This window comes from Morone saxatilis, unplaced genomic scaffold, assembly GCF_004916995.1.
Source record: "Morone saxatilis isolate NCDOM2014 unplaced genomic scaffold, NCSU_SB_2.0 Contig3, whole genome shotgun sequence".
NCBI classification, from domain to species: Eukaryota; Metazoa; Chordata; class Actinopteri; family Moronidae; genus Morone; species Morone saxatilis.
Genome location: NW_023339873.1, coordinates 10,237,884 through 10,265,121, shown reverse-complemented (window position 1 = coordinate 10,265,121; position 27,238 = coordinate 10,237,884). Strand labels below are relative to the sequence as shown.

Here is a 27,238-nt window from a genome sequence, read left to right as displayed (position 1 = left end):
CACACACACACACACAGCCTCAAGGAGCGCAGGAGAAAGCTGTCCGTCTGCATCACAGTACCCGCTGCAGACGAGGGTGAACCTCCAGCTCTGGGCTTTATGGAGGTACTGTGGTACTCCTACACAATATACATGAACCGACATGGCGTCTAACCTATTACACAGAAGCTACAGTGACGACGTCCTGGGTGTTGTTATACACCCTACCCTGGAAGCAACTGCAGTATCGCATTTTTAAAATGCTAGCTGTCATTTGGCGCATATAAAACGTGCATCTACAAGGTCTAAAAAGTTTCTATATTTATGTCGGTTTCCGTGCAGACGTGTGACAGTTCCCACCAGCCAAACAGGCGACAATCCCTTCCATCGGTCCAAATCCCATCAGATTTGCACGCCATGAATATATTAAATACGTACAGTGGATGAATTACAGAGCAAGCTCCAAATGTCAAACAGACAAGGGGAAGGGAAAAAGTAAATCTGATCCAAAGTATGAGGCTAGTTAGAAAATCCCCAAATGATACAGAAAGAGCATTTAATATTTTATTCTCTGCCATTCTCTCTCTCTTTGTTGCTAATACCACCCTCCCTCCAACAGTGGAAGGTGTTTCTCTGTGGACATGAATATGTTGATGACAATTGGACTTGACAGTGACCAGGGCCTGATGGAGGAAAGCGGAGAGAAATAAAGAGAAAGGGTTAGAGAGATGATGACACAAGAGCAGAAGGGAAAAAGTCACGAACGCTTTGTTTTTTCCCGTACTAAGGGAGAGCAGGATGAGGGCAGGAAGGGCCAACACTGCCACCACATTCTCAGTGTTCCCACTCGCTGTGGAACTCCATCTGATAGTACGCTCGGGGATAAAGTGTGAGGGCAGGCAGTTACATGTGTGTGGCTAAGTTTTAATGGTCATCCCTCCCTGGTGTAAGGTCATATGGGTGAAGGCCCAGGTGTATAGCATTTCAATGTTGACAGAGGCATGAGCACAAACTCGCCCAAACATATGAGCAGAGAGTAGGCGTCGTGTCTGGCCAAGCAGTTACCGCAAGTTTCACTCACACGCATCACTCAAAAGAAAATGTAAAAACAAACAAACATCAAATGGCCGCGTTATTCAAGCATCTCACCACAAACTGGCAATGTAACAAAAGATAGTATTGCTTCATCTGAATAAAACCTTGCAATTAGAAGTGTAACTCTACCATGAAGACAAGTGCTGCCAAAATCATCTCAGTGACGGAACAAAGCTCAATATTAACTGTAGTGGATGGCTCTTTCCGCTCGCTGGCTTCCTGCTCTGCACCGAGGGTTTGACATTCTTCTCGTGGATGTCGATATGCTGTTAGAAAAGGCGACCTCCATTTTAAGCCACAGGAATGTAGAGACAATGGAAAGCCAAGCGGGTGAGTTATCAGAAGGGTGCAGGGCCATTGAGCCTGCCAGGAACTCCACTCAGTACAGCCAGAGGAGTAGGATGGATACAGTGCCCTCACTGCCAAATGCATCCGCTCTTCACCTCCTCTTGCTAAACTATTTAGCCTCCTCCGCACCTACTAAAAAAAGATAGTTTTCATTCCCGCTGTTACATCAACTCCACTGGCCTTCCAGCCTGAGGTCTTTAACAAAAAAAAGTAATGTCTGGGAAACACCATGGCTTGTCAACAGGATTTCCCAGACTCCGCACCCTCTACAAGACCTGGAAGCAGCCGCTAGTGACAGCAGAATGTATTGAAATTTACCATGCTTTAATAATTATCATAATTAATGCATGAACAAAAAGTGTCTTTCCAAGTGTTGATCCAACCACAACGAGAAACAGAGCAACAGGGCAATCTGGGGTTGAACCAAACTATTTAAAAAAGTATGTCTATCTACCAGCTCTATTTAATTATGCACTACTGTCAGCATCCATCTGGTTTTCAACAGAAAACAGGCAGAAACTATGGGTTTTGCTGACTTGGAGACTCCCAGCTGTCTCCTTTTCTCTTTGCCGCACCTTCATTTCCTCTGCTCATTTACAGCATTAGAAGATTAGAAACAGTGGGACCCTTTGGTGGACAAACTCTTTTCCTCACTCCTGTGCTTCGGTCTCGTTTTATCTCTGTTTTCGCAAAGTTTCTTAAACAAACACACAAATACAGAGCAACGCATACAGCATACACAAACATAGTTCGTGCGCAAACACAGAAAGAGACAGACAAGCACACGTACACACAAAGCCCCCTTCAGGACAAGGGCTTACACTGACATTAAAGGGCCTTTGTTTAGCCCCAGTTATCGCTACTCCACAGGCGGGTTATGCTGTGAGCATATCTACGTCTATGCCACTGTGTGTTTTAGGAGCGCGAGTGTGTGAGTGAAACCACAATGTACGAAGTGAACTCTTGCAGACACCCTCGGCACCCAGAGCTGATTGTCACATGGGTTTGTGTGCATGTGCGCTGTGGTTTGTTTTTTGCGGGAACAACTGAGAAACAACAGCAGTTCCACCAACAATGCTCAGAGAAGCAGAACAATTGTGCCTTTGATGGCGCTTGTTTGTGGTGGTGGGGAGACAGGAAATGAGATCATGCTGAGGGCTCTGGTTGTGTGAGCGCGGAGCTTATCGAAGAGCAGGGCCCAGGCCAGGAGGAGAATACCAATCACTTATTAGCCGGCCTCGTCGGGTTTATGGAAATGAGGAACAGTTCATTCAGTGCAATGTATCAAAGCAAGGTGGAGTCTGTGGTTACACCAGGCACTGCCATCTCTCCTCTGCTTTCTATCTCTCCCCATCTTTTCATTCTTCCTCTGACTTACTTGATTCTAACTCTCCCTTAATGTTACAAAGTATCATTGTGAAACAGCTCATACCAAAGTAATGGCTAACCATTTATCACAGCACAACTCCCCTTTCCTCATACCTAAGACGTCTCATTTCACCTCAAGTTACGGTATTTAAAGGTTTCACAGAGAGGGCATAGAGTTGAACAGTGCTATTAGTTGCCAAAATAACTCTCTCCTTTAACGCCTCCTCTTTTCAGTTTCTGGAAACTGAACGGGCTTCCTATTCCTCTTTGTCTTAGTACACAGGATCTTGCCTTTCCTCTCTCGCATTATCTGTCATCCTCCCGTAGTGCAAAGGTCTCAAACAGCAGAAATCGATGCTTCTCTCCGACTCCGCACAACCTCCCTAGCTACCAGCCGGCTGTCTGCCTTTCATCGCTCATTCATCTTTGGGCAGAAATGTTCCATCATTCCATTAATTCATCACACTTACCTTTGGCTTTGTGGCCTGACCCCCATAACCCACACATATGAGCGCACAGCAGTGCCACACAGCTTTTCGACGTCGTAAAAAGACAGGAGGGGAGCAATATGGAGATGGAGAGCAAACCGGTGCATAACCTACAGCCGTTTACATGCTTGCTCTACAGGAGGGACAGAGGCTACTACACTAAGGTGAGGCTGGGGCGATGAAGGAGTGAAAATTAGACTTAAATTCCAGTGGTGACATTTCGCCTCAAAGCCCTATAGACTTCAAAGCTCTCTATTCAGCACATCCAGCATTTAGCGCCTAATCCATGGCTCCTTTGATAATTCTGTTTGGGTTTATTTTGGGGTTGCAGGCAGGGTGGAAATACTGAAGAGGGAAGACGGAAAGATGGAAAGCGTAAAGATTGATGTCGGCTGGAAGTTTGGAAGACGCGAGTGACGGAAGCACAGAGCAAAGCCTGTGAACTTTTAGATAAATGAGCAGCAGACAGAGGAAATGGTGAGCAGCAAGATCCATAATTATATCAGTGTGTCCCACAGGATGACAGTTTAAGTGTGGTACGGACGCTGACCTGGGGTGCGGGGAACCGTTATTAGGCTATTGAAAATATCTGAAAGACCTACTTATTTATTACACATTACTTATTTCACTACTTAACTCTCCAACTACTTTAAATCACCTTGCTTTTTTCTTCAGCAACGTTAGCACACACCTACTCTGCTTTGGTCTGTCTCTCTCTCACACACACTCACACTCACACACACACACAGGCTCTCTGTATGTGTCTCTGTAGACTTTCTTCAGCAGTAACTTTTATAAAGTTGCCCCAAAAAGCAAAAGTCGCGTTCAGGAAAGAGGCTCGTTATTATTGACGGAGCCTATCATGAGGATGGAAACCAACGTGGTGACGAATGACACCGGATACCTGCTCCACACTGGTAAAATTAACAGCGTATCTAAGCCAGGGAGCATCTGTCTCTGTGTTTCTGTGCAGAGCGACTGAGGACACTGTACAGGAGGGGCAGCGCGAGGGGAGACTGTCCACTAGTTAATCGATATGTGGATAACAATGGGTTAACTAGTGAGAGCTGCTTTGCTGAAGTAATGGTGCAAAACACAGTTAAGCATAAAAATATTTTCGGTTCGTTATGAAACTATGCCGGGGGAAATTAGATCATGGCGGCGTGCCATAGTAGAGACAAAACAGTATTTTGTTGTACCCCTTACAAAGTAATGTGCAATAACAACAAAAACGGCAGTAATACCACATACCATCCTTAATCACTGCAAGGGAAATTCCTTCACCGCAACAGCCCGAGAAGCTTTTGGTATTGTTGACCACAGTAAGATTCAATATTTATATATGTTTACAACTACCTCAGAATTCTGTAAACCAAAGCTCAAGTGTTTATACTGGTTTATTAGTTTTCCAGGCAAAGTCTGTGTTGTTGAAGTATTTACAATAACTGGTCAATTTGTTGAGGTGTTTTGGGTTAAAAAAAAGTGTTGGAACCATCTCCAATCAAGTACTTTGGACTTTAAAAGTATTGTTTTTTTGTGAAAAAAAAAAATCCAATTTCTGTAAAATATCCAATTTCTGGCATGCATCTTTGTCACAACTCTTTATTGACCTAATAGAAAGTGATCCTTGCCAAATGTGTGTTTATGTAAATAATTAATATTAGCATTAATACTACTAATGTATAAAAGTAAGTTCCTTTTAAACTCAAAAACACTGATGCTGTTCAGAAAAATCCTTCATCAGTGGACTCTAGTCTATGCAGTGAGACCATAAAGAAGACACCAGGTCTCTTGTGCAGCTGTTGATGCCTGTGTGGTCAACCTGCTTCCTTTGTCCTTCATTCTCTGTTTTCACCTCTCTCTGCCTCTCAGCTTAACGACTGCAGAGATGAACAGGACAGGGAAGCACTAAACAGCGTCCACTTACAGTATACAAGCGCAAGTTGATAATATGCAAGCAATCCCTGGCATTAGTGCAGTTAAAAATACCCATCTAACAGCTTACACTGTTGCCCTTCGTCATGTTAACCGACTACAACAAATAGAGTCCTCTGTTTAAATTATCTTTGTAATTACCCTCCTCATCAAATAGCTAACTAGAAAACCATCCGTTCATCAAATTATCATCATGCATGGCTGGCTAGCTAGAGATATCAAAATCCTCCACTCTGCCGCTCTATCAGTGAGGTGAGGTGAGGTGTGGGGCAGTACATTTCCAGGACTGGTAATGACTTAAGGGGGTCAGAAGGATATCAGGAGCTGGCATGATAAGTGATGACACCCTCATGGGAACAAGCTTAATGACTTTCCCTGTGCAGGGAACTGGCTGGTTTGGTCCGGGCAATTTTACTGCAGTGAAACAGAAAGGTCCAGGACATCCTGTCTGCTCAAATCACCAGAGCCTCTTTTTCTGGTATCTCAAGTCTTTGTGCATTGCAGTCGAAGTGAAGCACCATCGACCAATGAAGCTAATTTTTCCTCCCTCTCCAAAGCCTGTCAAAGCACACGCATGTGTACACACGTACACACGTACACACACACGTACACACACACACACACACACACACACACACACACTAGAATTCACTGAAAGGCAAACTAAATTTAATCCTAATTGTTAGCACTGAAAAACACAAATATACTCTTGATTTTTTACTGCATAAGTGTCTCATTTAATATTTGAGCAAATATTTAGTATTAATATTTAATATTAGTCTCAGTTAAGTTCTAATTACCAGTGTTTTATTCTGTAAAGCATATGCACTTAAAAGACGGACAGCAATTAAAGTTTAAAATTTGTACGACAAGGCAAAGTTGATGAGGACCTTTCTTCTAGTTTTAATACACTGATGAACAACAAAAAATGTCTCTGAGTGCATAGAACCTATATTGATCAACTACTCCATGGCTGTGTTAAGCAGACAGGTAATTTGCAGTGTTCAAATGGATTCATTTGCCTTCAAAGCAGACACTAATAACCAAAAAAATGTGGACTTGCAGGGGGATAAAACATGTTTCTCTAAGAATCCTTATTTTGGAGATGACAGGTGGAGCGGAAGAGGGGACATTGTGGGTGCAGAGTTAAAAAAAGATTCCATTACTGAGGTAAACAACCTAAAGTACGAGGACAACCCCTCACCCCCGAACGCCAGACAAACACTAATGCCACATTAACACCAACAGCATGTTGGACAGTCTTTCTTTACAGACCTATGCATATAAGTTCAGTTCAGGCAGGCCTGTTTAGCAGTTCCTCAACAGCTTACGTCTAACTGAGGGTCCCATTTCATAGTGTGTGTTTTCACTCCTAAGCATTTCTTACTACTTAGTTACCTGCCCACAACAGCACATACCAGTTGGCAAATACACATACATAGGGAATAAAGTGGAGACGAGACACAAACTTAAAAGACATGTCACACATCGTATCAGATGTCTGAAGGTCAACGGAAATGACATGCTGAGCTGTCAGTCAATGTGTGTGTGAGTGTGTGCTCGGGAGAAAAGCAGAGCCACAGATAGCATTTAATTGAAGGTTGAAGTTATCAGATAGCCTCCGACTCAGCTGTCAGTCAAGATGCAGTCACCACGGTGACGCTTCACGGCGCTCTGCACCACTGACGACATCAGGAAATGGCTGACTTTGAGGAACGGTGAGGGAGTGGGTAGACAGACACACAGGCAGACAGTATGATAGAGACACAGGCCTACACACAAACACGTTTACAGACAGATGTGGGGCATGCACACAAGCACACGCACACACACAGGCCAGAAGAGAGGCACACTTAAGGGAATTAGAGTAGAAGCATGCTGGCAAGGCAAGTTATTTTGGTGGAATTGACATGCTGCACTGCATCCAGGCACCAGGACAATCTAATTATCTACTGGTGGAACGAGAGCAGGGGACACGTAGGTGAGACAGAGAAAGCCCCTATCGAGCCAGTGTGACCTCGGCGTAAGGATAAAGTGGGCAAAGGTAAGAGGGAGTTATGCTTTTAAATGAAAGTGGAAACTGAGAGGGAAGGCGAGTGTCCCAAAATGACAGGAGGAGTGTGGAAAGGAAAAGATGGGAAATAGTATCAACAATGACAAATCTTCCATGGCAGGTGAGCTGATGCCAAGAACACAAAACAGAGACGTGGACCATCACTCCCTGCTTTCTTGGGAGAACCTAGAATTGCATCAGTGAGACACACGCGCACACACACAAGCGCACACGCATATGCCTTTGCGATAGGGGGAATCTGGGAAATCAGACGGAAAAGTGAGAGGGGGAAAATATTCCCCAGTCTAATAATCATCATTACAGTTTCCTCTCCTTTTAGCACTGGGCAGATGGGGATAGGAAGTGACATTTTTCTTCCCTTCGTTCATCATTTCTTTCCTCTCTTCCTTTTTAAACTGATCCTACATCTCCGCTCGTACCCCACTACTAAATGCCTCCACTCTTTGGAAACACTAACGATACATGGAGCTTCAGACAACAATTCTCAAACTACAGTCCCACTTTATCTGCTGTTCAAATAATAAAATCTTAAATGTATTCCTCTCCACCCACCCCAATAGATTAAAACTGCAAAGGTCAAACAAAGGAGTGTAGGAAAAGGGTTAACTGAATAACTTGAAGATGCACAGGTAGCATTCCAATACTTTTGACTTTCAATCTTTGAAAAAGGTCAATATAATTTTTAAATGTACCAAATGTAATTGTGAATGATCACCTAGACTGCAGCAGTCGATGCCAACAAATATGTTTTTTGCACATAATCTATGTAGGAGAGGTAGGAATAGAAAAAAATAATCCCATTTAGACCTGCTGCTGATTTCCCCTGGTTCCGATCATCACATCTACATAAAACAAAGCTATCTGGCATTTCCTCGTTTTCCTGCAGACTTAATGACCACACTTGGTGAAAGGGGTGTGTATGTGTGTACCACGATAGAGTAAAAAATGTCCAAGTGAAAGATTTGCCTTTTTTTGTGCCATCATGAATGCGTATTTGTCTCTACTTGCACGTCCTTGTGTGCATGTTAGTGTGTGAATAAATTTGTCTACTAAGGTCATCAGTGAGTCATCTTCGCCACCAGGGGGAAGCCTAATTAATTTAGTAGCTTTCATGGCAGCTCGTAAACACAATACTGAGTTACAGCCCTGCTCTGCGCAGAGCAGCAGTGAGAATCAAGCAAAGGGAACACAAGGGTCATCTGAGGATGCCACACTTTCAAATAGTTTGTGTGTGTGTGTGTGTGAGAGTCTGTGTGTGTGGTCTGTGAGTTGTGAGGGGAGGACATTTGTCTTTACAGCCACAGGTGGCAACCACTGTTCCACACGTTTTCACAGACCTCCGTATATAACATGCATATGGCCATTAGCAGGGTTAACACAAACACACAAACACCCCCCCCCTCCACACACACACACCGACACCACACACACACACCACACACACACACACACACAACAGGGAATATCACAACAAAAAGGTTAGGGTTTTGGCCTCATATGTTTATATCACATTTTACAGAGAAAAGATTATTTTACTTAGAAAAATATAAGACATGCCCTTTAAAATAAAATAATTTAATAATTTGTTGACCACTTAAACCCTGACCCATTGACTACACAGTGTCAGTGGTACCATATATACACACTCCCACAGCTCCCTTTCACACCAGAAGATGTTTTTAGAGTATTTAAGTAATGCATGTGTTTATGTCAAACAGATATGGTTGCACGGGTTAAACTGCAAATAATGTAACTGACACGCAAAAGCGCCCCTACCAGCAAATATATTCTCACAGCTAATCAGGGGGCAGTTCAAGAAGCTGCAGTCCTATCCTGTCAAGATGAAAGGTGAAAGGCTGGGGTTGTGGTTGGTTGATTTAACTTGAGCTCAAGAGGCTGGGTCTGGACTGAGGGTCAGCTGGAGCTAAGCTGATCCCAGCAAGTCTCTGGTGCCCTTTATCAATTCTGTCAGGGGGAAAATGCAATCCATGGCTGGCTGGGCCTTGCCCTGCTCTACGCTGTCTCTTATCCTTCGTCACCACCCTCCATTCATTTCCTCGCTGCAAGCTACTGGGATTACCAAGAGAAACGTTGCTCCACGAGACGTGACACAGCCATTCATGTGTGTGCCAAAGATTACCATGAGGACAGGAAGGTGGTTGACGGACTGTGGTCACAACCTTAAACAGACTACAGGGCTCTACATATAGTAAACACACACACACACATCATTATTCAGACAAGGTTTTTACTGACTCGCCTCCTTAGTGTTGCCACCTGTCTCCTCATCTCTACAACCAGCATGATAGCTCCATGGTGTGCCCTTCTTTCCCAGCTGTGTGTGTACATGCAAATGTGTCTTTCCATTTGAGAAAATATGCCACAGCCCTAACCAATGCCAGTGGTAAGACCAAAAGATTTCCATCTGCTTCGACTGAATATTAATGGAATTGCAGTTTACTTTTCATGACACTCCTTCCTCTCAATCCCATCCTTCTCTCTCTCTCTCTCTGCGCACTAATCTACCGCTGAGTTGGTCCGTAAACACCCCAGCATGCCATGTTTTCCTCAGACCAGGACCAAGTTTAGACAGCCACCTGATATAGCTTTACTGGCAGTCCATTTACAACTTGGTACACACTCTGAGTCCTGCAACTATCATTTAAGGAACTGAAACAGTCAAGAGCTGTGTGTCTACCAGCCATAAATGAAAAAAGGAGCAAAAGGGAGAAGAGAGCAATAAGGAGGGAGCAGGAATGTATAACGGAAAGAATGAGAGAGAGAAAGAACAGGTATGTCCTCAGCGCTGACAGAAACTAAGGGCAGCTGTCATCTCAGTGATGACATACCACAAAGATGTATGGCCTAAGGCGTGAGGATGTGTGGGTACATGTGCACAGATAAGAACTCTGCATCAATTACAGCTGCTGATTTAGCTATTGATACAAACAATTCCAGAAAAAAAAACAGAACATCTTGTTCCCTTACAACAGTCCAACTGAAGAAGGAAAATCAAACAAACATTCTGCAGACTACAATACCATCAAATTTTATGTGGCGCAAAATTATTTTCTTTTTTGTATTTTTCCCCTCAAGAAACTGTTTGTCTGCTGGTTGCAGTGTAAATATTAGTCCTAAAACAAGTAAGGCTAATGCATTAATATACCTGGCACTGTGAGCGAGCTGCCATAGTGTGAGATGTGTAAACCACTACTTACATCAGGGTACTCTTTGACAGGCACAAACAGTTTTTCCTGCAGGTGGACGATGGGTCCGATAGGCTCAGGCAGCTCCAGAGGGTGTCTGTCCACAAGGCCATTCACTGTGTCGCTGTACATGTCTTTACGCACTCTGTTGATCTCTGAAACACACAAACATGTACACCACGGTAAGCAACAGAAGAACCACAGTACAATCAAACATCTTTTTTTATTTTGTATTTGCTATATCACTGTCGTATTGATTTTGACTTCTGGGCAAAGGCTTAATGTAGCATATAAATCTTTGTTGTAAAAAAAAGAAAAGAAAACCAACAAATGTGTCAATTGCCTTGAGTGTTGTTTGTAATTTATAGACAAACAATTCAGTAAGTTTGTTTTTGGAGAGTACAAAAAAAAAAATCATATTGGGTGCTTCCTAATACCTGCAGGAAACAGCATTTTTCTGAACAAACTGCTCTGGCTAAAAACAGTGAAAAGTGTTTAAGTTATTCTATGTGTCAGAGATGAAACGCTGCATTATTTAGGGGTTAAGGCCACAGTCTTTCCTTTCTGCCGGGTACTCCCCAGTGGCTGTTGTCTAATAGAGTAGCCTGTGCGAGCAGCTGGGCAGGTGGGGAGAAGAGACGCAGGGAATCGCTCAGGCTCAGCAACATGCCTTCAGATCTGATCCCTCTGTCAGATAAAACTAATGGACCTCTCTCACTCACACACACACTGCCAACAGAGACTTCCGCTCCAACTCTCTCGCACACACACATACACACACGTTCACCTCTAATTCACACCCCATTTTGACTGCCTCTATAGCTCACACAAGTTCACACACTGAGGAATGCTGTGCTACGCAGGTTGGGAGGGAGCATTCATTCATCCTGCCTATCCTGTGTGTATACAGTGCATGCGAGTGTGTCACAGTTGGCTGAGGATCGGCGGCTGGAGCTGTAACACCCATTAATAGAAAAAGGTACACACACTTGTCGCACTTTCTAACTTCCCACGTTTTCACTATACAGTCATGCCACTGCTGCACCAAAATGTTAATCGGCAGTTAAGGGTAAGCGATATGCGATCCAAAAAGAGGCATCTGCAAAAGCGTGCGTGCGAGTGTGACGCCGCTGAAACTAAACGCTACGGTTGGTGAGGCCTCGAGGAATGATGTGGGGTGAAGTGGGGGCAGGTGTTAGGCACCATTTCCATCGCTCAAGAGACTTTTGAGCAGTTGGGAGCTCTATATTAAACTCTAGCTGGGGAACCTGACACTCAACTATAGACACCCTTAGTAAAGCATGCCTGACCTCTAAACCTTAACCTAACGCTGAAACTAAATTAGAAGGTGAAGCAAACTTCCATAATTAGGTTTTAGTGAAGTTCTAGTCTGTGTTTTGAGTTAGAATAATTGTACACTTTTACGACTTAAAAAGGAGGTAAAAAAGAAGAGCTGGATTTAGCCATGGAATCAGTTTGTGGGGATTTCCTGTTGAGCTGAAACCGTGTTTTTTCTAGATACTGTTGATGACAAGACTGGCAAATGGGTGATTGATGGGCTCACAGACACTGACAAGGATACACATACACACATCTGGGCTGCAGCTGTGTGGACAAAACCTGTGGGACAGATCTGAACCGTACAAACAAGCCAGGAGACTCGGCCCAGAGCAACTCCTTTCCCAAACATGACCTCAGCACTGTGGTCCACAAAGACACTCCCAGTCCTCCCTAAAGATGAATTCATCCTCGTGGTATCTAGCCCACAGGACAGATTACATCAGTCCTAACCGACACCAGCGGCTTCAGGCCACATCCAGGCTTTGTGTGTGAACGGAGGGGGCTTGGCAGTGACCCAGCGTACAGGGAGGAGATCAGGGAAGCACAGCACAGGGAGTAATGGGAATATGAAAAACAGGGCAGTTCATTTCAAAAGACTGAGTTGTGTGTCCAAAAGCTCAGCTCCATAAAACTTTAACATGGTGGCCTAGTGGTTAAGGAGTATTTTAACCACAACGTTTAATCTCTGCAACTCCTTGATGGACATACACAACTATCCACAGCTTGATCACTAATAGCAGTATTTCTGGAAAAGAATATCACTACCTTACTTGTTGCATTTGTCTCCTCAGCCTAACATTAATAAACAAAGAGCTATTTAACAGACCACTGGTGGACTAAGCATGTGTGTAGGAGCCATAAATGATGGGGAAAGAGCAGCCAGTGTTCTGTAAGTTAGAAAACCAGTTATTTGCGCAGACCTTCACAACAAAAGCAAATCCACTGTATGCTATTTGCATCCAGGAACATTTATCCTTCAGATAACAAGAGAAAATAAAAGGAAGAAGTGTGCACATGTGACAATGCTACCCAACAGTCAGCAGCAGTACCCCTCCTCTTCCTAATTTCCTCTTGCCGAAATGCCACATTAACATAAGGGGGCCGTGCTGGGCCATCAGTAGAGACGTGCGGCATTTGACAACCTCTAATTTCAGTGCAGCAAGTCTTTTCTGAAGCGCTGCGCTCACCTAAAAATTACCCCCTGTCCTGCACGACCGACAAAATCATTTGTCTAGCTGTCCACCCCGGCAGGAAAGGCTGATTTTGTAAGAAAGACACAAGAAAGGGAGACTCGAGGATTACTATCTTGGAATGAACAGACAAAAGAAGAAAGAGAAGGCAATATGCTGGAGAAAGAGAATGGTAGGCTATGAAAATTAGACTTTTTTTTTTTTTTTACTTTGGCATTAAATGTCAAAACTCTGGAGTGCATTCGTGTTTAACAGCTAAATAAGGGACAGTAACAGAACCCCTCTGTTACTCCCCTTAAGCCATCTCTCAGCTCATTGTGTCCTGACTCAGAAAACCACACACACATAAACAACATTTTCCGTCAGGACATTTACCTGTAGGAGGTGGCTGTCCGCACACACACACACACACACACACACACACACTAACGGGAACAGATCATAATATCTACATTTAGAGTTTTGCCCAGACATTTGTCAGGAAGAAATAAAAATCAACCTTGTGAGGGCGGAGAGCAAGAAGGTTTGATGACACAAAGACAGGAAATGGGGAGAATTAGAAGCACAGTGCTGAGCGAGCAGAGCGCTGCTCTTTTCTGCCTCAATCTAAGTTGATACACATTTCATTTTATACTACTTCTTTGTTTCTCTCGGAGTCTGCCCTTTCTTCTAAAATCTGCAGTGAAAAAAGAAAATGTCACAGGCTGTGGTTGGCGATCCATCTGCCCTTTGTAAGCTCAAGTAAAGAGACAGTTTCTCCTCATCTTCTTTGGTGATCTTGGCAATGGTGTGCTCAAAGGGGCGGATGTGGGAGAGGAGAATGGCAGAGAGAGAGAGGCAGTGGACTGGGGAATATGGGAAAGGAAGTGGCTGTTCTTTGAGAGACAGGAATTAAAATGTGGCGTGGTGGGTGGCATGATGTTAAAGGTGAATGTTAAGTCTCCACCTTGAAAAATGTGGTGTTAAAAACAACAAAAAAAAACTATTGTCTCCTTACTCGCCTTTTCTGGACCTTTCAACAGACGGTTGTCAGCTCAATTGTTATCATGTGAACCAAGTATTCAAACACAACAACCTGTTACCATGTGACAAAGGTCTTACGCCACATAGTGACGGCTGATCTATCTTTATGTCAACGGAGCCAATACTGCTGCTGATGTAGACCGTGAGAGGCTGCTGAAAGCTCGAAACAAAGCTAGTAAGAGGACATAAAGGTTTTTCGGCTCAGACTTGGCAAGATGCCTAAATATAGTGCCATGATAATAGCAAGTGAATACTGTATGCCTAAAAGATAGCCCCCTAAGATATAAACCTGTTAATGACTCCATTAGTCAATGAATATTCTCTAGAATAATGTTTTGATTTTGTTTTTTTGATTTAGCATTAAAAAAAAAAAAAAAAAAAAAATCGGATGAATATGAAAAGTGCTGATCATGTAACAAGGCTTAAAAGAAGCATGATGCAAGCACGTGGTCAAATGTTTTGCCTCACAGGAACTTCTTACGCCTTGATAAGGCAAAGCAGAACTAAACCTAGACCTAGACTGGAGAGTCATGTGCACAAGGGAGGAAAAGATAGCAGGGCCGGAGAAAAACAAATCCATTAAGTGTATCTACTCATCTGAATGAGTGATATTTGACAGAGTCAACCACCGTGAACTCAGCACCATGGGATAGGGAAGCTTCTCATTTATTTACCCAGCCTGATGCCAAAACTATGATCACATAAAAAGCAGCACTGGCAGAATCAATGGAAGCAAATCAGAGGAAAGGCTTAAGACGGAAGAATAGCCGCTTGAAGTAGGAATGTTTTCTAATGTTGCGTCTCCTCCTATTTAACATGATCTAATGAATGTAAACACAGCATGAGGACAAACCTGGGGGATGGAGTGGAGAGGAGGAGAGATCAAAGATGGAGCAAAGAGACAGGAGAGGAAAAGAGAAAAAAAGAAGAGGGCAGAGTTAAATTAAAAACAATGGAGCAGCCCAGAAGGAGATACTGTAATCAGGTTTAAGACCGGTGAAGATCATTCAGCTAGACCTGCTCCACTAGAGAATGGGAACAAGTCCATTAAGAGCCCAAAAATAGACCTGCTCCATAACTGCTTTGTCCTCACCCTGTAGCTCACAGCACAACGTCCTCTGACCATGCAGTGCACATCTGTCCATATAGGTGTAGTGTGTGTGTGTGTGTGTGTGTGTGAGAGTGTGTGAGAGAGAGAGCTAAAGAAATGTAATGGGTGAGTAATCAGTGTGATCAGCTTTGCCTGTGGAAAGCAGCTTTAGATGCCTTGTGATGCCTGGTATTAGGCTGATAATATCTGGCACCTGAAACAGATTGAGTGTAACACCAATTAATCTTCAAGCCAAAATGATCAAATGTTCAACTCTGCAGAGAGACTGAATGAGTCCTCCCTGTTTAGGGGGATTTAAGATCAAAAACCTGTAGTGTTCAAAATCACTCCTGCTTCTCCTGCTTGCACATGCAGGCTCAATTCATGATTTAAACAGGTTAAAAAAAAAAGGCTAGGAAGCTGAGGTAAATATAGACATAAAAATGTGGTGGTTGCGTCCAAAACACTGCAGTAATCACGGATACACCTAAATGTGCCGGTGCTGAGTGAAACAAGACTGAGGCGAGGAACAAGCCTTTTCACTTTAAAGCTGTGCACTTTACCAATCACAAAGCCTGGGTAGCCGTTGCAAGCGAAAGGATTTGGGCGTTTAATGCATTCCTGCCCTTTATTCACGGCACAGACGACTTTATCCAAGACGACACTCCACTTCAACAGTTTAGGGGTTTGGCAGGCCAAGCATATGAAAGACGGAGGTTTCTTTTAAAGCAAAGAGCAGAAGTATAGCGTGCATTGGTGGGGGTGACTGAGCCATGAAAACGTATGCATTTCTGGGTCTTATCGTCAACTCACAGCTGCCTCTCTCTCTCCCTCCCTCTTTGTGAGGAAAAAAAAATGTTTTTCCTTATGCTTCTGTCTTATTTTTACTTCCTAATCTTTGATTTAAGAGTAGGCCTACACTGCAAAATCCTTTGATGTTTGTGCAGAAACTATTCCGGTGCTGTTAATGAGTATGCTGTACTATCAGCATAGTTAGGAGCAGCAATGTATTCTAGCTCCTACAAAGAAAACACCAGTTTTAAGTTTAAAAAAATATCCTGTACTTTAGAGTTTGCATTTGGGAACATTTGTATTAGCCAACTTTAATGTCAACATCCTGTGGCCAGAGGGTCTGCACTTGACTCGACGTTATTTACCTGATTCTAAATGTAATATAACGGGTCGTAGGATTGTGACAGCATTCATATCAATCACAAAATATTCACTACAGGATGCCTTGTTTGTTCGGTGTGTGTTTTTTTGTCATCCTAGGAACCAAATAATTAGGGGGCAAGGACGATTAGGGTTTCCCAGTTTATAATAGCAACACTGGACAAGCAGGAGTACATCCGACCAGAACTGTTAATCAACATTGTTCAACCCAATTAAGGCAGTGTTATGTCTCTGGAAATGGCTACATCAAACACTCAAACTCATTTACGACAGCATTACCCAAGTGTGTCTATTACTTGCAGTAGTCTAAAACACACTGGGGTGCAAGTTGTTCTCGACATGGCATCCAAGCAGCCCCTTTCCACAGATTGAGGGAGAGTAAAGGCAATAACCAACAGCATAGGAGATTTTATTGTCCTGGATATGTGACTATACGCAGTTGTACAAAACACAACGATAATGTTCATTCACATCCGAATAGTTTTGTAATTAAGCTGAGCAAAACAGACATAGTGCGTTTCCTTTTCATTAGATTACTTATTGGTATCTTCCAAATGTATTAGTCTTTTTAACACATCCCCTGTTTGTGTTTCTCCTTAAAGGTGTTGCTGTAGCAGAGGGATAATAACACAAAGAGCTGATGTGGTACGCAGAAGAAAAGTAACTTTGGAAGATTTGACTGTTGAAGCATCATATTAGCTTTGGATGAACTTTTGGGACACAACAAGGATTTTGTCGCCCATCTCTTACCGGGGTTGTACTACTAAAGGGATCACTTCACAGCCAGTATGCACAGGAGGAATATGCAGTGACCAACAACTTTTTCAATGTACATACAGCATGTGAATACTGTGATGTATCTCCACTAGCAAATTCAAGACAATACTGAAAAATACATCTCAACTTTACAGCCTTATAGTGGCGCATCCGCACAGTTGCTCATCCCTGACATGATGTGGATATCAGCGCTAGTCCCCACAGGCTGGGGGTCTAAATGGCTCCAGACAGGAATGACGGTGCGGTTTGCTGGCAGCCAGGGGGGAGAGATTTATGTTGTGTGTCAGGGATTCTCCTAAGGCAGGCTGGGTAAAAAGCTCCAGCGTCAGGTCTTTAAGTAGATAGGCCACTAAATAAACGACCGGTGTAACAAGGTTTCTGGATTCTCTCCTCCCTGTGCCGGGTAAAGAAAAAAAAAATTAAATTACAGAATAACACTCCCATACACATACACATACACGCTTACTCATCTCATGGGTAAACGACAAGCCAGGACACAGAGGAACTATGCTTTCATCCAAATTGGGAACGGACGGTTGATGCATTCCACACCGATAAAATGCTTACGCACACACTTACAGGAATGCACTCTTTTTAAAGGCGTACACTATGGTGCAGAAAGTGCAGAAAATATACACGTGCAGGGTTTCCAGTCAATGCACACATGCCCGTTTATATCCCAGCCAACCACCTCCCCAAAAGCAGCATGTTCCACTCTCTGATCATCAATAACGAGCACACACACACACACACACACACAGATAACAACTCGAATGCCATTTAGCCATGGTCCAACAGTGCACAGGAGTGTGTGTACCCTGACATAAATTTAGATAGATATCATACGTATAAAAACAAACACCCAACTAAACATTAAAAAACACCCACACACACACACACACTAGTGTGTGTGTGGGTGCTTGCCTACAAACACACAAAAGCTAATGAGCTTTTGTGTGTTTGTAGGCAAGGCTCTCCTGAGAGAGAGAACCCACAGAAATAACACTCCACGTGGAAGCAGGAGGGAAACTGCCTTAGAGAAAAATCTGCTCAACAAATACAGCAGGAAACAAGCAGGAAACCGTGCTACATCTCTCCTCTACCTTGCTTTACTAGCCACTGCCACGTATTCAGTCTGCTGACAAAGAGATGGAGGAAAAACGCCAATTGCTCTCGATTACACATCAACCCCCACTCTCTCCCTCGACTCTTACTGGTTAAATATTTTACCAGGATGACTGACAGCGGTGGAAACCGGTGCCACTAACATGTAGTTTGTAAAAGACAAACATAAATGGGAACATTCCCTCTTCTACCTTTAAAGACAGAACAGAGTAAATGTAACGTAACACATTTAGGATATTTGGTTCACATCAGTTAAAGACATCCATACATTACTAATTACGTCAGAAACAGAAGTTGGATACATAGTTTACCTCCTCCTCTGTTCTGGCTGAACCCCTGAGAATATTCATGCTAAAAGCAGAACATGTAGGTGTGGTGATGGCCAAGAACAGCAATCAGCAAAGCCATTAATCATAACCGGTGGCAAATGCAATGCTTTCTGGGACCGTCACTGTGACTGCACGCAGGAAGGAGAAGAAGTGCCAAGCTGAACGTGGCTTTCTGTGCCTGCTGGCAGCGATGGTGACCGTGTGCTATAGGAACGTGTCATAGCACGTTAGTTTGGTGATTAAACAAAGCAAACAGACAGTGCAGACGAGAGAGAGGGGCCACAGGAAAAGCAGAGCTGAGGGGAGGCAGAAAAGAAGCAGAAATAGCAAGAGAGTGGGACAAAGGGAACTGAATACACACATTAGCCTAGATTGGAAAATATTTGAAAAATACCTCTCACATTTTACAAGTTCTCGGGTGAGTTGAGTGACTGTCATTTGACAACTTCGGCACCAGCAGTGACAGACGAACAGGTGCAGTGATTGTCCTGGAAACCGTGGCTCAAAAGTAGGCCAAGTTAAGTGAGGCTTGAGAAAGCGTTGTGATGCCAATTTTGAGATCATGATAACAGTCAGAGAAAATCTTGTTGTGGTCCCAAAAAACTGGCAGCTTCCAACAGTGTTAATACGCGTCTGAAAATGAAACCACAGAATGGCGATTACAGGAGTCGTTACTCAGAAGTTGCTAAATACGCTACATCCGCTGGTTAATGCCAGCTGTCTGTGTACTGGTAAAACCAAAGTACAGGGTTAACGCCAACATAAGAACAATTATTTATTGAGGTATTCCAAATGAAATGTAGTGTTTATGGACTGACCCCATGCCAATTATTCAGAATGATCAACTGGGTAGAGAACGTGTTTCCAGTCAGTCACATTTGGCTCAACTACCAGGGTAAATAATTTAAATGATTCCTAAAAAGTTGCAGCAAAAACCCATCTTATCCTCATCACTCACACCACCACAGTGAAATGAGTGGTTCAGAGACAGTATCTGCTGAGCTATTAAGACTTCAAACTAAAATTAGAACAAGGGATCATCACATTTGATGATGTGGAACTGCTTTATGGGGCTGTGTGCTGGTGGGGGGGCAAGCTGGCAGCTCAATGAGCCATAGGAGTGCCAGTTTTGTGCACTCAGTGGGGTCTGCCATAGAGTGAGGTGAAACTGGCAGGGAGGGCTGGCTCAATACTGAACCATAATGGCTTACTCCTAATGGTTGCCGCAAGGGGCCAACGTTCATTACTCTCTGCGTGGGGGGACTTTCAACAGGATCCTGGGGTGAAACACACGCACGCACACACACACACAAACTTTAACTTGAGGGAGGAACCCCAAGGCGAGTGAGCAAAGCAGAAAGCTACAGAAACTGTTTTCCTTCCTTCACACACACTCCCACAGATACAATTCCCTTACAGGAAACACCAGGGAGTGTCAGTGTGGCAGTTACCAGAATGCTAAAAGCTCCTTCTCGGGATAGTTTCATCAGATTACTAATTATTCAGCGATTGCGAAAATATTGTAATCCAGCAACAGCAGAAGCTCGAGTCCTGTGCTAATACTTCCTCTCTCCTCGGTTCACCTTCTAAAGCAGCCTTATACCCTAGCTCAGCTGAAACAGCCAACCTAATGCACACAAATGCAGACTCAGGCTCCTTCTAAAATACCGAGCAAAGATAGGCTATTTTACTGCTGCTTTTGCCATCTAAAGGGGGAGCGATATGTAGCGTTAAATTGGAAGCCACAGCAATAGTCATTTAACAGGCTGGCTTTAAGAGTGAACCCTCGTGAGCTGAAAATGGTTTCACAAATCTTGGTGGGAGGAAAAAGAAAGAGCCTTCCACAGCTGAGCTATAATACAAGGAGGAAGCCCACAATTTACTTCCATGAGATATAACATGTTTCTGTGTGGCTCCATGCATACTAAAAAGGTATGCTTTAGTTATGACAGGAGCAGTCAAAGCTGGTGGATTCATTAGTATGAACACAAACACACACACACTGAAAGCATGAACAAAGCATGCATACAAACAGCCAAACAGCTTGTTGGTTCTTCTGCATCTCGAGGGAACTCATTTCACAGACTTTACCTGCCAGGAAAATCAGGCAGACATAGAAGAGAGAGACCTGAGTTGTGCTGCTCGGTGCTACTCACAACTCGCTCTCTCGCTCTGCTTTAACCCATTTAACTCGACATTCAGTGTTTAGGTGGATGTATACACACTGCTAAGGCTTCTAGAAACACAGCTGTTTCATCCAGCGAGGCCCCAGGCATCCTTATACAGACACGCATCCTTCCGCACTCGCTTAGACACACACACACACACACACAGAACATCAATGCAGGGGATGCTATGTAAAACGAAGCACAGGATGCATGCTGTGAGCTCAACGAGATGTGAGAGTTTGAGATAAGGAATTGGGAGAATAACAGGATGAAGAGTCAGGACGCATGCTGATGGGGTGTCTGTCTGTGGATTAGAAGGGCAGACCTTGACCCCATTTTGTGTTGACCTGGAACCATTTCCTTTGGGGAAAAGGGGGTGTATCCCTTTCTTTAGCCCACTGTCTGGAGGGGACTGAGAACAGCATTTATTGTCAGTAGGCCGACTGGTTCTTGTGAAGATATAAGTTAAGACTATGCCTGTAAGGGTGATCAAAAAGTTAGCCAGAATAGCTTAAACTGCAGACTACAAATCAGAGAATCTAAAAGCACTGAGCACTATTTAATCTATTACACATCTCATACGCGTCTACCCCTACACACAGCTGCCCCATCCGTCAGGCAACAATGAGAGGAAAGGTCCAGCTGTCAGGAGAGGAAACGAGAGAGGAAGAGGGAGGAAGGAACGGCTCTGACTGTCAATGTGACTGGAAAAGATAACATGCACTGTTTCCTGTCCCACCCCTGTAACTAAGGAGACCACCGTTCTCACAACCAATAGCGAAGATGGAAAGGAGGCAGAATAATTTCCCATACTCCCATCCACCAACATTAAAAAAAAAGACTTCTAACTTTGTCTCTGTGAGATCTAACCTCTATGTTTGTCATCGGATCTAAAGGGCTCATTCATCAATGCTTCAAAACGTTTGAAATCAACAGAAAAGCTCAGTGCTTTTAGTGGGTTTACAAAGACAGGAAACTAAATGGTTAATATGAAGGGAATAAAATGGAAGATGGTAACATTCAGCTTGTTTCCATCACGGTTAAACACTGTCACATTGCCAGGGAAGGATAAGATATATGGCTACGGCTGCAGTTTAACAGTACACCTTTGGCAAATCCTTACATCAACTGTGACTAGTGATTTTTGGCACGGAGCAGATGGGAGCAGCAGGAGCCTGCCAGAAGTGCAGTATTGAGCATGTCAACAAACAGATTGAAAAAAAGAAATCTCTTTATTTAATGTGTTTAGTAGGTGGGGGAGTGACAGAATGAGGAACCACCACGTTTCATTCCCTCTCTCATTATCAGGGAATGAGGTCACTTGATTACAACAAGAACGCATTGATGCCACAACAGAGACAGGAGCTAACAGAGTTACAACTGCCTTCAAATGAGTTTGCTTAGAAATTCATCTTCAGTTCTGTTTTCTGTGAATTTGAGCAAAGATGCTTAAATTGTGTGTAAAGAAAAACCCTGAACACAGGAAGACAAACAGGTTACATCACAAAAGTGTGTGTGTGTGTCAGCTGCCTCATCCCCGGGCACAGGGCCTGCTGGGGCTTGTACCTACCAAGTTCAACTCCACACTCAGCCACTGTCCCTGGGTGTAACAACACACACACACTCACATCACAGCTGTTGTTGTGTCTCTGTGCTTCATTGTCTTCACAGCCTGACATAACAGTTGTACAGGATCTGAATCTTACCACTTCAAACACCTACTCTTGTAAAATAACAATTAGACGTATGAAGAAGAAATGTGTTAAATATCTGGATGGATGTGTTTGGTTTTCTAATTGTTCCGGGCCACGTATCCAAAGATAGATTGTGTGAACGGGTTGTTTTTTAGAAGTCAAAGTGAAACATACTGACTCTCTGTGACAGGGAGCTCAAACTCTCAAACCTTTGACATGTCAAAAATACAACAGAATCTGGCCCACGAGATTATTATTTGTTTCATATCAATTTAAACTATCCGTTCATGTGTAAATAAATATATATATAAATATATACACATTACGATAGAATGGCAACGGTCAAAGATGCCTGCAAACGGTTGATAAGAAGGGAGTGAGTTTCAGGCCTTAATTTGTTGTTTAGCTGCCAACAACAAAGATGTTTTTAAATAATTATATAAAAATGTAGAAAAACTGCTGTTTGCTATTTTTTATTAGGCATGATGTTAGTAATGTAAATGTTTTCAGAGTATTGCACTTTCTTGTAGTACTTAAACAATGAAGTGGCTCTCCTAGGAGATGAAAATATCAGCTGTGGCCCCAAGCCAATCTGAGTTAGAGACCCCCTCCTCTATGAAGAACAAAGAGCCCTGCATAGCTTCTGAAAGCTCTTTTGGTGTCTGCGTGTGACAATGAAAAGAGGAGGAAAGGACTGGCCCTGACCTACTCCCTCCTGTCTACAGATCACAGATCATCAGAGGAACTGCTCTGGCTGAGTGTTTGGTCTGGTTGTCTGGTGCTGGAGATCATCCGTTTGATCTGTTTTGTCTGTCAAGTCATGTTGAATGTAGCATTTAGCGTATTTAAAAACAAAGATGTTGCAGGGGCTGTAACAACTGGGTCAAAGTGCCATAAAGGGAGGAGAGGGAGAGTCGCTGACTCAACTGTCATTAACCAACCTTACACTACGCTTAAGCCTTTAAACACTGAACTGCCTCAAAGCACTTTGGTGTCAGGGCTTCAAAAATCTGCAAGAGCATATACATGTACAAAATTACAGCCAGCGTGTGCAGGCATGTTCTCCACCGACCAACGTTCGGAGCCTGGGAGTGATTGAGAGGAGAGCCGAGCACAGGCTGAGCAGACAGTGAGAGCTGAGCTGATGCAAAACGACAGAGCACGTAGTGGGCCTTTAGTGTCACCACTGGTCCTCACATGAAAGAGGCAATGTAGCCCCAAGGCTGGATTTTAGCCTCACATACAGAGTAGAGAGGGAAGCTGCAAGAGAGAAAACAAATGGAAGGAGAGAGCTGGTGGAGGAAAATCTGGATATGCTGGAGGGGAGAGAAGAGAGACAGAGGGGGGAAAAGAGGATGACGGGAGCTGTGGAGTCACTCGGCTAAAATAAATAGGTAAAAAGGCAAAGCCAGGAAAAATGAGTCATTCCCCCTTGGGAGAACCAATACTGACTCTCTCCTATAACACTATGACAACGATAGAAGGCAATGTAAAATAAACAGATGAGAGGATGCATGTACATGCTTAAGACAGGAAAAAAAAAAGATAAGAGGGAGAAAGCAAACTGTATATATGTGTGTGTGTGTGTGTGTGTGCATCTGGAGTGCAGACAGGGAGAGCAGGATTATACAGAGTGATGAGGGAGGAGGAGTGGAGATATAACCGAGGTCTGGTTCATAGAAAGTGTCAGACGCTCAATAAAAATAAGGTTGCAGGAAGAGCGCCCATCACAGACAGCCTCAACTCATGTCAGACGAATACTCTCCAAGAAAGCAGAGTGTGGGAGTGGAGAGGAAGGCTGGAACAGGGAAGGGGAGAGAAGGATTAGAGGGGACAGAAAGAGACAAGTCCATCTCTTGGCAGACTATTCTTCACCTTAAGGTGTCAACAACAGCTGGCACCTCGGCACCTTGCTCATGCCCACACCTGTCTCCCCCGCTGTGTCGACACACCGTCCATCCCCAGCTGCCTTTAACCTTCCCTAGAGGAATACCAACGTTTACAATCAATCGTTTCATTTGCCCACACAACGCAGGCGATCACAAAAACATACGTCCAAACCACATCTGTAAAATCACTGTGCTCCATGTCGCACAAGAAAATATATGCATCAGACAGGAGCAGCTGTAATCTTAGCCAAGACGACAATACAGAAACTGAGCCGAGATGGCAGAAGTTAAGACTAAAGTGTACTGGAGCGGCATCTACAAGTTCCTGTCCCAGCTCAATGTCCAGTCCATAGTAACTTTTCAATTAGGAGCTGTGTGCTGCACCGGCTCTATATATCACTATTAAAAACCAGATAGATACAACAGGTGCTAGTACCGCTGTGTCCTTAACCACTACCAGTTCACAAGCAGATACCCTCCTTGTTACAATGACTGACCGCGTTGCTAGACTAAGTTAGAAAACAACAAGAACATCAGAACTGAAACCAGTTAAAACTGGATGCTTCATGGAGCTGGTCCTGCCATCTTGCCCTAAATGCCTCCAGTGTAGTTACCCTGTAGGTTAGCCCATTGACTGATTGCAGCAGGTTGTGCATTCATCATATACTGAACATAATGATGTGCACATTGTTTCCGTCGCTGTACGTTGAAATAGGGCAACAACTGCCTGGAATTGGTTTTGCTTGCTGGACTGCAAAATATAAAAAAGGACATGGTCACCGCTCCACACACAATAAAGCCCAAGTTATTATGTTCATGGTAACTGTTGATGTAACATTCTCCTGTTTTTGTGATACAACGCGACGTTTGCGGCAAGTTTTACACTTGAAAATTGATTTTCAAGACAACAAAAATATGAGAAGAGAAACCTTTCTTCCACATGCTCCAGGTTCCACTGTCACCACTCAACTGGGGGAGCGACAGTAGACGGGAGGGTTGGTCAGCAGCTTTAAGAACAGTACATTCAGCCAAGATAATAAACCAAGTGATAAATGCATTACGGACAAATGTACTGGGCTTGATTTACAAACAGCGCTTGTGTGCATACTTCTGTGTGAACCGGTACGAACGACCCAGTGTGTGCGTCTGGCCCATTAAAGCACAAAAAGCCATTGTGTATCATTAGCTGAGGGGGAGGAAGGGAGAGACAGAGGGGAGGAGTGTGAAGCTCAGGGAGGGGTCAGTGACCTTCCTCATAACCAACCAGATGACCTCATTCAGAGCACATAGGGATCCTCTGTCTCCCCCCGCTGTTCTTTATCACATTCACCATCCTCCCCTCGCACTCGTCAGCCTCGCTCGCCTCTTTCCTTTTAGCGAACACAATCAATCAACTGAGCAGGGACGAGCCTCATGCTCACTAACCCTTTCATACACAGCACATTCTTTGCTGCCAGCTATCTGTGGGCCTTAAGTCAGTCTTTCCTATGTTACACACGGTGCTAAAGAGTCTCTTTGTTTCACCAATTAAAGCCTAATCACACAGAACCACCCATTGTTTCGGCTCTGTAATCTCCTCCCAACCACTGAACTGATAAGGACAGACAGACTTAAGCCTCACCACAAACAGACAAGCAGCCACAAACTCTAAACAAACGGAACAGACACAAAACCATTTCACTTGTAGTTGGACGACTCTGACTTCATTCACTTTGCTGATAGTTTGGTATGTCGCACATGGGCATAAATTATGCTAAGCAAATCATGTTTTACATTACAGCACAAGGCTGCGGGGCAGACAGCCACTGTAAAACACAACTGCTCAACACATGTAATTCCAGTTAGGCTACAGTCACTGTGTGTGCCTGTCAGTGAGACACAGAAGAGCCTGTTGAACGGGTAGAGGGGGGGGCAGTGGGGTAAAACCCTATGTGAACATAAGCGACCGCTCTGTGTGACATTCCTTTAAGAAATATGTGTTCCTCTGGCATTTATTCCATCACGACACGCAGACACACTGAGGAGTGCTTTGCTACTCGCAACCTCTCTCTGATCTGATGACTTAAGCAATGGCATCCAAACGCAGGCTGTACAGAGTGACAGGGGCAATTGAGAGCAGGGTGGGCAGGCACAGGTGGTAGAGGCAGCATGAAGTTGAATAACTGCAGTGTGGAATGAACTTTCCAACACTCACACTAACACAGAACTCACTGTACTTAAAAAGAGGTTTGCAGCGCGATTGCTTTGAGGTTCCTCTCCTCCCCCATACTGCCGTGCTTCTGCTTTACATTGAACACACTTGACATGTGATCAGACCGGTTTCACAATCTTTAAAATAGACTTAGCGAGAAATAAACCTGAAACAGCAAACAGCAACTCATGTAAAACACACAATAACTTATTTAACATACCGGTATACCACACCAGCATTAAGTGGGAACAACACAAATAAAAGCCTGTGTGAAAATGCAAAATATCTACATATTTGCTTATTGTATTCTAAAAGGTTAAACAAATGTGTGTTTGAGATCCTTTAAAAACGAATATGCTGTGTGGGTTATTGTCACTACTGCTACTACCTTGACTTCAAACGACATCCAAAAAATATTGACAGTGTTTTGGAACAATGTTGACTTATTTTGGGACCAATTTGTTTTGCTCTGTGCCAAAAAGCCATCCCACGGTGTCAGGCCCACATTTCACACAATATCACGAAAAGAGAGACCAGGGAAATGTAATGGGACCACTCCCTCTAAAAACTGTTACTGTTAACATATTTACAAGGCTAGACAAATGTTAGCCAGTTTAACGACAACTGTCCTACATAAACCACAAATAAAACATAGTGGCAAAATGTTATTGTGAGTAGAGCTGCACCGATTAGTCAGCCAATTGACTAGTCAATAAAAATAAAAATATTGATGATAATAATAAAAAATATTATTA

General features: G+C 43.6%; 1 protein-coding gene across 6 annotated transcripts in view; it reads right to left on the bottom strand.

Moving 5' to 3' along the window:
* Positions 1-27,238, bottom strand: part of qkia (QKI, KH domain containing, RNA binding a) — a 72,870-nt gene that overhangs the window by 36,835 nt on the left and 8,797 nt on the right. For all 6 annotated transcript variants that reach the window (XM_035674210.1, XM_035674209.1, XM_035674211.1 and 3 more), the window contains exon 2: positions 10,506-10,648. In XM_035674210.1, the coding sequence (XP_035530103.1) occupies positions 10,506-10,648 (143 nt within the window). The remainder of the gene's footprint in view (positions 1-10,505; positions 10,649-27,238) is intronic.